This window comes from Osmia lignaria, chromosome 13, assembly GCF_051020975.1.
Source record: "Osmia lignaria lignaria isolate PbOS001 chromosome 13, iyOsmLign1, whole genome shotgun sequence".
NCBI lineage: Eukaryota > Metazoa > Arthropoda > Insecta > Hymenoptera > Megachilidae > Osmia > Osmia lignaria.
In genome coordinates, this window is record NC_135044.1 from 3164217 (window position 1) to 3177982 (window position 13766).

The following is a 13766-nucleotide window of genomic DNA, read 5'->3' on the forward strand; positions in this document are numbered from 1 at the left end:
GGGAGCACGAAAGAAAGCAGCGAGCTCTGGTCCACGGCGAGAAGAAGCTCACGGACGAAGGAAAGAAAAGAGGAAAGAGCGGGGCAATCCACGTGCTCCACGGGTGCCCGAGTGTGCGAACGCGCGGCAAGCGGTCCTCCGCGCCGCGAGTAGTCGCGCGTATAAAAGATTTCCGACTCTTTGTGGCGAACTGGTACAGCGAACTGAAAAGCCTGGCTGGCCGGTCGCGCTTAGAATACGCGGCTCGTATTGTATAATAATGTATCGCATATGGCGCATCTTGTAAAACTCTGCGGGCGTCCTCCCGCCCCTCCTGCGAGCACGGATGTGCGAGGAAGGACGGATGGAAACGTGAATGAGGTTATTCCCGGTCGTGCGAAGCTCGTTCATTCATCCATCGACGGGCAGCCCTCTATTTTACGGGCTACGAAGACACGGTCGACGAGTAAGGAATTGCCGAAATACAACGTTTGCACCCCTCTTTAGCCAGCCTTTCTTCAGGCTCGAATTTTTTTTCCCCCTCTCCAAAGGAGAGGATCCTGGTCCCGGGGGACCCTTCACCGAGGCGTTCGGGCCTAACCCCAACTCGTGATGGGTTAACGAAGCGAGAAACTTGCTGCCAGGACCTTCGATGATGCTGTTTCCAATGGTTTTACGATGGGTTCCCTGTTGATATTGCCGGTGTAATTTGATCTTTGGTTATAGAACGCTCGAAACAATTGCGGGATCGAGTTACCAAACAACTTGAGATAAGATAAGCAAGGATGGAAACAAGTATATAGCATTTCATTTAGTGTTGAGCAACAAGTGTTCGAAAATTACATATAATACCGAGTACTGTTAAATCGAAAAGTTTCCATAAAAGTATTCTATTGCCGTGTAAATATGAAAGAAGGCCACAAGTCCATTACCCAACACGGTTCAACGGATCCGATTAGGTGAAAGTACGAGGTCTTATCCTGCTGGGCGCAAACCAGACTACCGCAACCATTGTGTGTACCAGAATCGGGTCCTGTCAATAGGATCAACATCCGATAACAATGTGTCCCGAGTCAAGAGACCCTCGGCAGTCTGTAGACTCGTAGCCGTGGCTAATCCATTAGATTAGGTTTAGGTTTTACAGGGACCTGGTCGAATCCCTTCGAGTTTGATGGCTCTGTTTCGTTGTGGACCCTCGACACCCAGTGCTCGAGGACAGGGTGCCGAATGACTGGCTACTTTGCTCAGGTTGTTTCGTTTGTGTCCTGCTGAAGAGGTGTCGACAAGCTTTCACGCTAACTCTTCTGGACACTTGAATGGGACCGTTTGCTTGTCGATGATGCTTTTAAAATGGAATATTTTTCTAATTCGATCGGAGATGCTTGTCGGACGTGACGCGAAGGGAGAGAATCAATTTAGACAGGCGCCTGTAGTCCTGATATCGATAAGGCTGTGAGAGAGGTGGAAGAAATTAGGTTGCTGTGCATCAGAAAATATTTTTATGGCCCTCGAAGGTTAATAGAATTCCTGTATTAAAATCGATCGCATATTACTCCTTTTCGAGCGTATGCATACTGAAACACGAGAAATTCTAGAACAGCATAAACGAACGGAATCGTTATTTCATCCTGCAACAACGAAACTCGTTATGCCGGGGAGGCTTCGCGGCTTGTATTCCCGTTCGCGATATCTGATCCTTATTCAGCATTTTCTCGTTTTCCAATTGCTGAGATCGTTGTTCCACGGTGCGTGTACGATTTCGTGTAACCACATCCTCCTTTTGTTTTCCATCATTTCCCCCGTTAGCTCGATCGATATCTGCTTCATCCGACATGATTTAAGAGAATCAATTTATCCGGAAAAACATTTCCTTTTACAAAGTTCGACATTTTTACGTTCATCCCTTTGTATGCCGGCACGGATCGCAACGGTTAACGAACTATTTATCTCTGAACGTCGGTGGTGAAATTTTTCAAACGTTTTAGAGAGGATGGCTAGGTTTCGTTCGACAGTTTCGAGCGTCAAAAGAAACGGGGATGGCACATATTTAAAGGCGGCACGCCAGCTAGCCAGGAGTGGATGCAACACGACATCAGGGTTATAAGATCGGCCACGTCTCTATCTAGGTTCTTTAGTACGGCTGCGAGGGGACGCAATATATTTGGTAGGTGGAGAGTGAGATAGGTGGTTAGGTAGGTAGCCGTGGTGGATGTCGGGTAGATAGTCGACCGGCTTCGGTAATGGAGACTGCAGGGTGCCGCTAATGCAGTAGCGATGTCACGGCGCCCGTTGCATCGGTATATTCCTTCCCTTTCCGCCCTTTTGCTTCTCCGCGGTTACCATACGTGTCCCTTCTTACCTTTGCGATATCAACCGGCTCCTCTAACGTGTCTCTGTTCTTCTTTCCGCGGCTACGAGCGGACATCTCTCTGTCGGTCGCCGGGTTTATCTGACTCCGTGGCCTTTTTTTCTCGATTTAACGGAACCACCGTATCTGGGGAGACACGGAGGATATCTCGGACGATGGGAAACATTCTCCGCGCGGATGTGTTTGTATCGTTTAAAGTGAATGGAAAAATGGGCGCCGCCTGTTGCATCCCGCGGTTACGATAATTTCTTGGTTATTTTTGTTATGGCCGTCGCGTCGCGTCGGCTCGTTCGATTCCACCCGTGCGTATCCCGGTGTCGGCGAGTGTTGCTCGATTTCTTCGATTCGTTAATTGGTCTGATTCAAAAAATACACCTCCTCCGTCGTTCGTGGACACCGTTCCGCGAGAACGTTCGAGGAACGACGTCTTTTGCTTAGGATTTTTTAACATCCACGATAGTCTTGCAACTTGGACTCTCCAGATCAAGGTAATTTCAAAAAAGAAGAATCGGAAGAATAAAAGAGACGTCAGGTAGTCAGTGTCTTAAATTCAATTCTCAAGAGGCACTGTTTCTCACGAGTTTCTATAACTTTGAAATTGTTCGATTATTAACCATTACTAATTGTTAACTATTTTTGTTTCAGAATGTTCGGCAGCATGAAACGATGTGCCCGATGTCAAGCGGCGATCTTAGCCTCCGAGCTGGTGATGCGAGCCAGAGACCTGGTCTTCCATGTCCGTTGCTTCTCCTGCGCGGCCTGTGCCGTTCCGTTGACCAAAGGCGACCATTTTGGCATGAGGGACGGCGCGGTGCTCTGTCGATTGCACTACGAAATGGGCGCGGAGTTACATCCATCCCAAAGTCCACCTGTTCCGGTTTATCCGCCAGGTCCCCATTATCCTGGTCAACCGTTTCCCTCGCCGGAATTCCTTCATCATCATCATCATCACCCCACGCATCCCCCTCATCCCCATCACTCGATGCATCCGCAACATCCTCACAGTCACGTGAGCCCCGTACCGCTTCAACCGTCGACGCCGTCGGTACCCGACGCCGGTTCACCCCCCAAAGTACCGTACTTCAATGGCGCCGCAGTCGTGCCGCCGCCCAGACAAAAGGGCAGGCCTAGAAAGAGGAAGCCTAAGGACCTGGAGGCTATGACCGCGAATATAGGTGAGTGAAAAAGACAAAGTTTAAAATTTTTATTCATGAAATTGCTCGACATTCTACGTATCAGGCAAAGAGGGTATTTTAAAGTTGATGGTTTTGATGGAGGGTTGTACCTCGCGGGTTTGAATCGCATCCCAATGTAACAACTAAGGCGCACAGCACCTTCTCGTTCCCGAGAACAGTCGGCTACCTGAAAGAAGTTGTCCGCTCGTGTTCAGATATCGCCTGCGTTCCTTCTAATTATATCGCGCGACGAGATATCCGCGTAACGCGGTTGATTTAGCGGCGCGAACTCGCAGGAAGCCAAGCGGTGAATTATCGACCGTACCCTTTCGCAGCTGGATCGTTTTCGCGAGGATTTTTCGTTATTCCAGCGCACCGGCTGGACCGACACGATGGGGCGATCGCGATCCAGCACGAAAATTCCTACACGACGGACCGCGGTCCCGTCAGAGATCCTCCGCGCGTACGCGTGTCCCGGATACACGAATGCAAGCGAGCAGGCCCGCTACGCCCGAGGGTGATTTACGGGCGCGCGTGGGCGCTCGGTGTTTGCCACCGAACCCTGATAAAATTTGTCGCCGCGACATAAATTCACGAATCCAATTCCAACAAAGCGTGTACGTGTCGCGCGTGGGCGAGTGAGCGGAGCCAGGCCGAATCGCGGCAGCTTCCATCTACCACTTCGAGAACTTCATTTCGATTGTTGACCGACCGTGGGAACACAGGGCCACGCAGGACGAAACGAGCCACGACGAACCACCGGCCGTGTCTACCCTGACCAGTCCTCTCTTCTTCTTTTTCCCTTTTCGGTGAAAAAGATCGTGCCTCGCCTCGGCTCGCTTGCGTACGCGGACGATGATGTCCCGACGCCACGGATCCTCGGATGACTAGAGATTATTTCTTCTTTTTCGCGTTGCTCGATGGAGGCTGGCCGAAGGAGGCGCGAGAATTTATCGTCGGGAATAAAATAATTTGATAGGGGCTGCTTCGACGATTGGACCGTTTCGTCGGCAAGGTCGTCAGGCTTCTTGTACCATTCGAGTTCTCGATGCTTTCCTCAGCTTCTTATTTTCCTTTCAAGTCGTTTCTTCTTGCTTCCAGAAAATTTTCATTCTCAAAGATCCTCGAGGGTTATATACGAAGTATTAATTTAAAATTTCTTGAAATTTTCTGATGCTATTTATTCAGCAAGTTCATGGATACTTTAGAGGACGTTTAAAAAAAGGCCGCTTATCCCAGATTTTTACGCGATACCGTATCGATCTCGATCTTATCGAGCCGGGCATCGGCTATCGGGCGTCCCTTTATCCTGTAGGACGGCAAAGTCTCGAGGACAAGATAGGTATATGCCGGAATGAGGTATCGTGCCTACAAACTATTTGCTGCATAGAGTTGTAATTGGCCGTGTATCCACTGGTCTTTCGCATACGCTATCACCCTTCTTGTTTGCACTCGAGGAGCTAATGAGCTGTGATACACATCAAACAACGTTAGACTCACGTCCAGCCGCATTGCCGCATCCGTCGCTTCTTCGTACTCGTCTTGAGAGTTTGCAATTGTTGCCGAGATAACTCCGTCATTGACGAGGATATCTGTGATTTCGAATCACTGATCCTTGATTCGAAAGTTTCAATGAAACTCGAGAAGTGTCGACTTTGAATTCTTAACAAAGAACGGTGGCCACTCTTGAATTTTCAATTCTTACCTTATAACTCTGAATGTAATCGTCCCGAATCAGCTCGAAATACCGAAATAATTTCTTCAGGAATTTTGGTAACAATGCTACCACGTTATTGACGCTGGTGGTATCGAAAAGACGAACGGTGTTCGAGGCGAGGTATAAATCCAGCCGGGTCCAACCCTCGACGAGAGAAAAGATCCCCCAGGCTGATACAGAGTCCGATACGGGCGGCTTCAAAAATACCCGCGACACCGGTGTTTAATTAAGACGCATAATCCGGATGTTGGGGATTTATGTTGCAGATTTGAACGCGGACTACATAGATATGCCGTTTGGTAGAGGGGGGCCAGCGACTCCCGGCATACCTGGTTCCAACAGCAGAACAAAACGAATGAGAACGAGTTTCAAACATCACCAGTTAAGGACGATGAAGAGTTACTTCGCGATCAATCACAATCCGGACGCGAAGGATCTGAAGCAACTTTCCCAGAAAACTGGCTTGCCAAAAAGGGTGCTACAGGTAAGCATCGATTCCTTCGATCACCAATCGTGCCAGTTTCTCTCTCTTCGTTTCAGACTTTAAATTGACCGGCTTGTTTTCTATCCGATATGGTTTCACGACGATACGCGCTAACTTTATGCTTTCCCTCCTTTGGCCGCACCAGCGTTTTTCTTTCATGGAAAATTAGCTGAGGAATTAATGTGCGCTCGCTTCGAATCGCTTTTCAATGGAAATTCGATGTTCGCTAATTTGTAATCTCTGTTTTTCTTCTCTTAAGTGTCAACTTCTTTTGTTATCCTGGGATGGTTTTATAATTTATCGTTTAGTAATTTGGGATTGTGAACGATGTTAAATTAAGATAAAATATAATTAAATATCTACCGATTATTAATCGTAGCGAATTAAAATAAAATTTTCCCGACTTTTGGTAGAGAAAGAAATAATGTAGCCGTGTGCATACTGTTGCACCAGCATCCTCCAATTAGTGCTCGGCGTCAATGACGCATGACGCCCTTCATAGACGCTAAAAGTGTCCCCAAGACCTTTGGGACGCCGTTTCGGACAGATTGTATCGTTGCGCTCGGTCGTGTTGTTCGATTCGGGCGGTGCCTTTGGAATTTATGCGACCGTGTTACGTTTATTTCGGCGGCCCTCCAAACACTCAGACAACTCGGTCGCGGGTTAAAGATAGAAGGGGTTGTTAGCGCGCGAAAAGCCCGGGAAAAATCCTTCTTCCCGTCGTGCTTTCCCGAGATCCTGCCTTTCGATTCCGTCCGCACGATGAATCGTTTTTCAGACAGTTTCCTGATAAATGGGTCGATTGTTTTCTTAACTCCGTTTAGCATTCCACGAGATCGTTAATCAAAGGGATCTTTCTTAGGGACGTTTGTCATTGATAAATTCATAATTTTCTTTTGATCCTTCATTAGAAATTATTGTACACTTCTAAAATTATTATACATTTTTAAATAACACAGAAATAATTATAAAGTACTCGTGCAAAGGAACTAAAATCAAAACCGATCATCGATCTTCAATATTTCCAATCCCATCGGTTTTGCAAATGGTCCAGCTCGATCAACGTTTCTTGGAAGATGTCTTTCGTAGATATTCATCGTCTCAACGTAGCAAGGAACCATGCACCGGGTGTCGAGGCGCGGGCAGACAGAGAAGCCACCCCACAGCATAGAGGTTTCCAGTGTTGGGTAAAAAAAGACCATAGACACCGAGAAAAATCGCGGCTGGAAGATGGATAGCCGGTGGTGGTTCGATAGTTGTTCCTTTTTTCTCGCACCGTGCCGCCGCTTGGCAGCTCCTATAAAAATATTCACGTGCGGTCGAAACGCGCGGACGCGGGTGCACGGTTGCTTGCGTTCGCGCGCTCTTCTCCCAATTAGTGCGTGCTGCCGGCGGCGCGTTGAGGTAAAAGAACCGCGTGGGCCACGGTGATATTTCCGTCGACGAGCCTCTGTGGCCTTTCCCCGTAATTATGGCCCTCCGTCAATCCGCCGCTACTCAAAATCCCGGCTGTGGAAGTTTTGTCGTAACGAGCACCCACCATTGCCACCGTTGGACGCCCTCGTTAACCCACTATCGTTAAATTACACGGCCTAGGAACCGCTTGCGTGTTCACATCTCGCGTTCGCGCGCTTTAATTCGATCTTGGACCGACGTTCGATCTGGACGATCATCATCGGCCCAGGGGCGAATCAGTTAGCTTTCGATGACTGCTACCGGTCTTTTCGCCTCTGATCACGTTGTTACAAGTAACAATTGTTTCTTGTCCCGAGCTGCGTGGTTAGTTCTTTTATGGAGAATTAAAATTCTTTTTCTCGGATATTTCATTAGAGTGCTGTCTTAGAATTTCCAAGAAAGGGTTAATTATCGAACGACCAATTAGGTTGTTCTTTCATTCTTCACGAAAGACCTCCATCGAATTGACTGTTCTTTTTCAAAATAATAAAATCCCGAAAAATCTTCGCTGTTGCTCCGTTCGAAAGTGGAGACCGTCTCATCAGGGTCCATGCAGACGCGTTGACTCAATGGCGCCGGTAGCAGCCAAAGAAGATGCAGAGAAAGAGGAAAGGCTGGGGTCGTCTGGTGGGCCAGAGGGAGAAAGAGGAAGAGAAAGAGAGAGACAGAGGCTGCCTATTGTATTCGGTGCGGCGTAGGGTTCTTGGTCGCCATCTTGCTTGATATTGATCGCGAAACGCACGAATACTCGCTCATTCGCCGCGGCTGCGTTCGTCGTCGCTATCCTCTCCTCTCCTCTCGCCACCACCACCTTTACCAACCTATACAGAAACAGAAACACACACCTACCTAAACCGAGAAGCCACCTAGGTACGCGCGCGCCCGCGCTCGTTCATCGGAGGGAAAGAACACTGGTGCACGCTCGTACCGCGAAGGGGAGGCCCGCGTTGTGTCGGTTGGAAGCCTGCGGTGCTTTTCAGTCCGCGGGGGAGGAGACTGTCTTGAAAATGGCGACGCCAGGGATCCGTGCATCGGGACCATCTTTTATCTATCGTTGAACAGGGGTAAAGCGGTGACAGAGGGGACAGAGTGGTCGACCGTGTGTCGTCGCATTATATATCGTTGCATTGTGCGGACGATGTAGCTATCCTAGCGGGTCCAGGCTGACGGGGCCGGTTACGCGTGCTCTGTTGCATTTAAATTATTCTCCACCTCATCCTCTTCTCGCCCCGCCACGCCGCGCCGCGCCCTGCCAGCCTGTCGATGAAGATGCATAGGAGCTTTTTGGTCCTTCGTCCACTCTCCTGTCGTCCTTCATCTTTCTTTTTCTTTCTTTCCATTCTACCCTCGTCGCGATTCTTTGGGAGGAAAAAACGATGCGTTTTTTGACGAGGAAGAGTTTGTTTTTCAGAAAGATCCTTTCTTTTTCGAATGCCTTCTTCGTTCGGATATTATCTATTGCGAATTAATTCTAAGGACCGAAAAGTGAAATTATACGGTTTGAAAATTGCAATCCTAAAAGGTGCACAAGTTCTACTTCAAAAAAGCATCGCAATGATTCTTCAAGTGCATCCACGCAGTGGGCTCGCTGATAAAAATCTCAATAACATTACACAAACATTAACAACACTTGAAAAAGGAAAAAAAAACTGAGCTCGAAACTACGAATCCTCCCTTGCAGACATCGCGAGCCTTTCCTCCCGTCGTATTAATCCGTGTCGTCCGGTCGTGTGTTCGCAGGTCTGGTTCCAGAACGCCCGCGCAAAATGGCGGCGCATGGTGTTGAAGCAGGAGGGGAAATCGGACAAGTGCGACGGCAGCGTGGACGGCGGTTCCCTTGGCGACCTTGAGCTTTATGGGAACAGCACCGGAAGCGGTGGTCCACCGATGAGCCCTCCATTCATGTTGGGCGGACCGCACAGTCCTGCATCCTTGGCGTCCTTGGACTGCGCGTGATCCCTGAACTTCCGTTTCCGGGCCAGAACGATCGAGTGAATTCGCTGAGAGACACGCCGCGAAAACGGGAACCGCGACACGATGAACTGTTCGAATCCGGTGAATCCGCGTTTCAACGTTCCTCTCGAAAAAGGTGGGTCGCGTAGCTGTGATTAATTTCAAATCGCAGAAGTAGCGTCGTCGCGAACAGCGACGAAACGTTTTCTTCGCGAGCCTTCGGTTGTTTCACGACGAGAGCCTCGGTTCCTGAAGTGAGGCCTTTCATCGTCGGCAAAGCTCGTCGACCGCGTCGGGTTTCGTCGCGACAAGCACCCAGTGCTAAACGATCAAAGGTGAAAAGTGTTCTTCGTATCGATCGCGGCGAAGAGTGGATGTACCATAACGGATGATTAGTTGAAAGAATAGGAATCGTTGTATTTATTGTAAGCGACACACGATGAAGACGGTACTTTGATGATACATCAACCACACACGTACACGTACACGTACACACACACACACAGGAACGAGAGAAGATGACAGGGTGCTCCGATGTCGCCCATCACGAATGCGTTTGTAATTAGTTGTCGATGTCTATTTATTGGTTATAAGCGTTCTGAGGTAAGCCTAGCTAAGGGTTACAAACTTTACCAGTGCTGTGTGAAAATCCAACGTTTCAGGTCGATTGGGCCGAGGGGAATATAAATCCTTATCATCGTGGATGCAACTTAAGTTTCTCTTAGTTAAAAACAAGCGTAGAGGAAGAAGTGTTCCGTCACTCGACTCGTTTATCCATGCTTTTTATTTGTAAAAACATGAAGTTCCAAGAGCTCAGACAAACGATGGGCTCCTGCCTCTACGCTCACCCTTAATCAGGAGAAGCCTACGTTACAGCCGAATGAAATAACACGCGGATGATTATTGTCGTCGGACGAATTGGATGACGAAAAATCGTATCGAGAGTCTCGACACGATTCGATTAATTTGATTGCCAGCGTGTCTCAACGAGCTGGTGGTACGTGCGTGTTCGAGTGTCGCGTTCGTCAACGAAGAGTCATTGAAATCGTTAATGAAAAAAGTGGATACTTTAACGGTGTTTCGTATCGCGCGAAACGTTGGGTTTTAACGTCGAGTTAAATATATGAATATAAATATATAAATAAATAAATATATATATATATTATTTATAAATAAATTCGGGCGCGTCGATCGCGAAAAGGACGTGTAATTATTATTAATTATTGCTCAATGAAAGAAACGAGAAATCGGATTGAAGAGGATAGAAGATGACAAGTGATAGGCTCGAATCGCGCCCGAAAGCGAATCCTTGACGTAATTTCACGTACTTGTTTGTAAATAAAGGACGTTCCTCGAGTTTCTTAAGGCACCGCTATAGGTTGTAGGGATTCTAATTGCATTCGGTAGCGGTTCTGTTAGGCAAGGTAATAATGATGATGATGATGACGACGATTATTATTATTATTATCACTCCTATTATCGATATCCTTGTAACGAACGGAACGGATTGTCTAATTTTACAAGATGATTTTTTCATTGAATATATTTTGACAATATACACGCTGCCTCTGTCGACTTTTTTCTTAGGCACCTCCCATCTGACTCGATCATCCTTCTGTCTAATTTTTAACACCTTCTCCACCATTGCTTCGTAACGTAATGTCACGTTCGTGATACACTTAAGAAATAAATAATTTTATGAACTACCTACATGATTCATCGTAAAAAATGAGTGGTAAGACTAATTAAGAAAATATAGACTCTAATGGGTCTAGAATAAAAATTTGTCACCTGAATGCATAGGAACGAAACGGTACATCAATGACACGGTCGAGAACGTGTTCATTTTCCACACAGTCTGATCCAATCGTAAAGTTGATCTCGTTTCACGAATAAGAGTGATAAAAGTGCATGCTAAAAATTCAAAGTGCAATAAAAGAATGAAACTTCCAAGAGCGTACATACAGGCTCGTAAAAGTAGGTCCGTGATGAAAGCGACGGGACGAGGGTTCGGCTAGCAAGGTTGGTAATAATTTAACGAGCCTGTTACGCATAACCAGCGTGGACGTTAAAATTAAAATTACGAGTCGCACGCCAATCCGAATTACGTTATTCTGGATCGTCGTTCCGCTCGACTTATCATTCGCGGAAAGAAAGAAATTTCTCAAGTACGCCAACTGTCGATCTCCTTTCTTTTCCTTTATTTTTCATTATTTTTCTACTAGCAGACTTTCTAACGGGGCTTAATGACAGTACGTCGCTGAAGAGACTCTTCAAGAGCAGCCTGGATACGCTTTCAACACCTGTTCTGTCATTTTAGTCTTATTAAATCTGCCCCATCGTTGATAACGGATCGTTCGCTCGTTCACCGATAAATTTTCACTATGCTTGGTTAATTGAAAATCAAAACGGAAATATTTACTCGGGAACTATGTTAATTATTAGTTGATCGTAATGTAATACATATATATGTATGTCGATGTTTACCATCATCGAGATATTTGATATTCGATATTCAAAGTTTCAGGAGCGAACATACTGGTTCTTAAAGAAGTACCATCTGGTTAGTGGGATTAATATAGATTGAGAACTGGAATCGAGTTATGTTAATTAAATCATACGAGTCGGTAGATTCGTATCTTGCAAAGAAATGCTTTATATTTCAAGTAACTGTGATTGATAATCAATGAACCGGAATATGACTATTTAATCCTTAAACTGTTGAATATTTTTGAAGAACGAGTTATGTCCCATTTCAACGCTGAATATCCTTCGGTTTTAATATTCCGAGAATATGCGTATGCTAAATTTATAGCTGCATTATTTACATATAGAACTTTTATATCTCTGTTTAAATTTCACGTCGCCGAGAATTCTCAAGAATTTTTCATCGGATGATGAAAGATCGAAGAAATATTAATTGCTGGCAACAGGATAACGAAATAAGCGGAGAAGGATAACGGAAATGCAAGGTATAAAAAAAAGATAGAATGCAAGTTGCATACAATATGCATTTACCTGCATTATGATGGCCGCTGAGTAAGCGGCTGACGCACGGAACAAATTGCGATTTCGAAAGGAGATTATTTCGTTGCGTTTCTGAATTGATACAGATCTTAGATCAATGGGAGGAAAGAATTGCAGTTGCATTTTGGACGAAAGAATGCAATTTTGTGAAAGTTTAGTATCTACGCTAATATTCCGAAGGTGTTTTAATTCACGAAGTAGGGAATAATAGAATAATCTGAAATGAAAAATTAAAGGTTTAATTTCTATCGTAGAGTATTTGAGGATAAAAAGACTATAGGAAGTCGTTAACACACCCACATAAGACTCGAATCATGTTCTCTGTTCTCAGACATGTTTCCAGCGTGCACGATTTCCTCCTGAGATTATTCGAAATCCTGAATCAACAAGAGTTGTTCTTGTGGAACAAGAGCAAAGGGAAGATCGTAGATATTTCTTGTAGCGTTTATCCTTCAAATTCATCTGAATGTTTTGGTTAAAATACCTGCATTAGAATTATTTTCAAATACCTTGAGGCTATTTAATAATTGCAAATACTAAACAAATTTCATACTTTAATTATAACACATAAGCTGCTGGGAGAAAAATGCAAAAGCTCATGATAATCGACTAAATTTCAAAGAAAGTTGAAAGAGCTTTTGATGGACAGGCTCGTCGAAAGGTGTTTCACGAAGTAAAATGACTACAAATCCAACAAGCCTAGATATGTCTTTGTTTTGAAGGGGTGATCCAGCCCTTCTCTCAACATTAGAAATGATGGTTTCACCACTAAAACCGGTGGGGCCATCAGGGCCGCTGGCGTCGGGAGTGGGGGCTCCAGGCGCCTTTGTACGCAGCCCAAGGAAAAGCCGGTACCGGGTGCGACCCCCGGTGTCGGCTACAGGGTAGGCAGCAAGGGGAGGTCTCAATTTGGACCTCCCCCGAGATGGGCACCTGTGTGCCAGGCGTTGAAGGCTCCGGAGTAATACACATAAGATTACGGAGCCTTTCTTTAGCGTCAGTGTCGGTTGCCGTGGGGTTTTAGTCAGTAGGAATCTGACACTCCCCCGCCGCCCTCCCCCAGATGTCGGTGGGGGGTCTTATACAAGATTTCCCCACGTTAAAAAAAAAAAAATCTGCAGGCATCGATTCCAGGAAAGGTAGCTGGCTGCGGCATCGTTGTTAACCGTTCCATCTAGAGTGAAGTGAAACACCTTCAGTCTTATAGCGACCGCCGAGGGGTGCAGATCTACCTCCTAAACATACATTTAATTTTCTACGTTCATTTAATTTGCTGTATTCATCTTCTTAGCTTATTGAATAAACTCATCAGGAGGACGAACGGGTTGATTTATTACTCCCGTGTGCATCCTTTACATCCCTCTTGCAACCCTGTTTCCCTTATCGACAACAGCGCCCCCTAGTGCCAAAAAATGGAACTAAAGTACGAATAAATTTAGCGCTCCCTGGTGGACACAATTTGAACTAAAATTTTCCCGAAAAAGCAGCGTCCCCTCGTGGCGAAAATTTGAACTAAATTTTGCACGATTTCTTTCTCTGTGATGCAGGGATACCAGAGATGCATGTAAGGAAAGCAGGGGTGTAAACGATGCAGTGATATAAGGGATT

General features: G+C 46.1%; 1 protein-coding gene across 5 annotated transcripts in view; it reads left to right on the forward strand.

Moving 5' to 3' along the window:
- The window catches only part of LOC117601836 (LIM/homeobox protein Lhx9-like), a 33732-nt gene extending 24015 nt beyond the window's left edge, over nucleotides 1-9717 (forward strand). For all 5 annotated transcript variants that reach the window (XM_034319054.2, XM_034319055.2, XM_034319056.2 and 2 more), the window contains exons 4-6: nucleotides 2993-3522; nucleotides 5506-5723; nucleotides 8919-9717. In XM_034319054.2, the coding sequence (XP_034174945.1) occupies nucleotides 2993-3522; nucleotides 5506-5723; nucleotides 8919-9134 (964 nt within the window). In that variant the 3' untranslated portion in view covers nucleotides 9135-9717. The remainder of the gene's footprint in view (nucleotides 1-2992; nucleotides 3523-5505; nucleotides 5724-8918) is intronic.
- Nucleotides 9718-13766: the final 4049 nt, after the last annotated feature.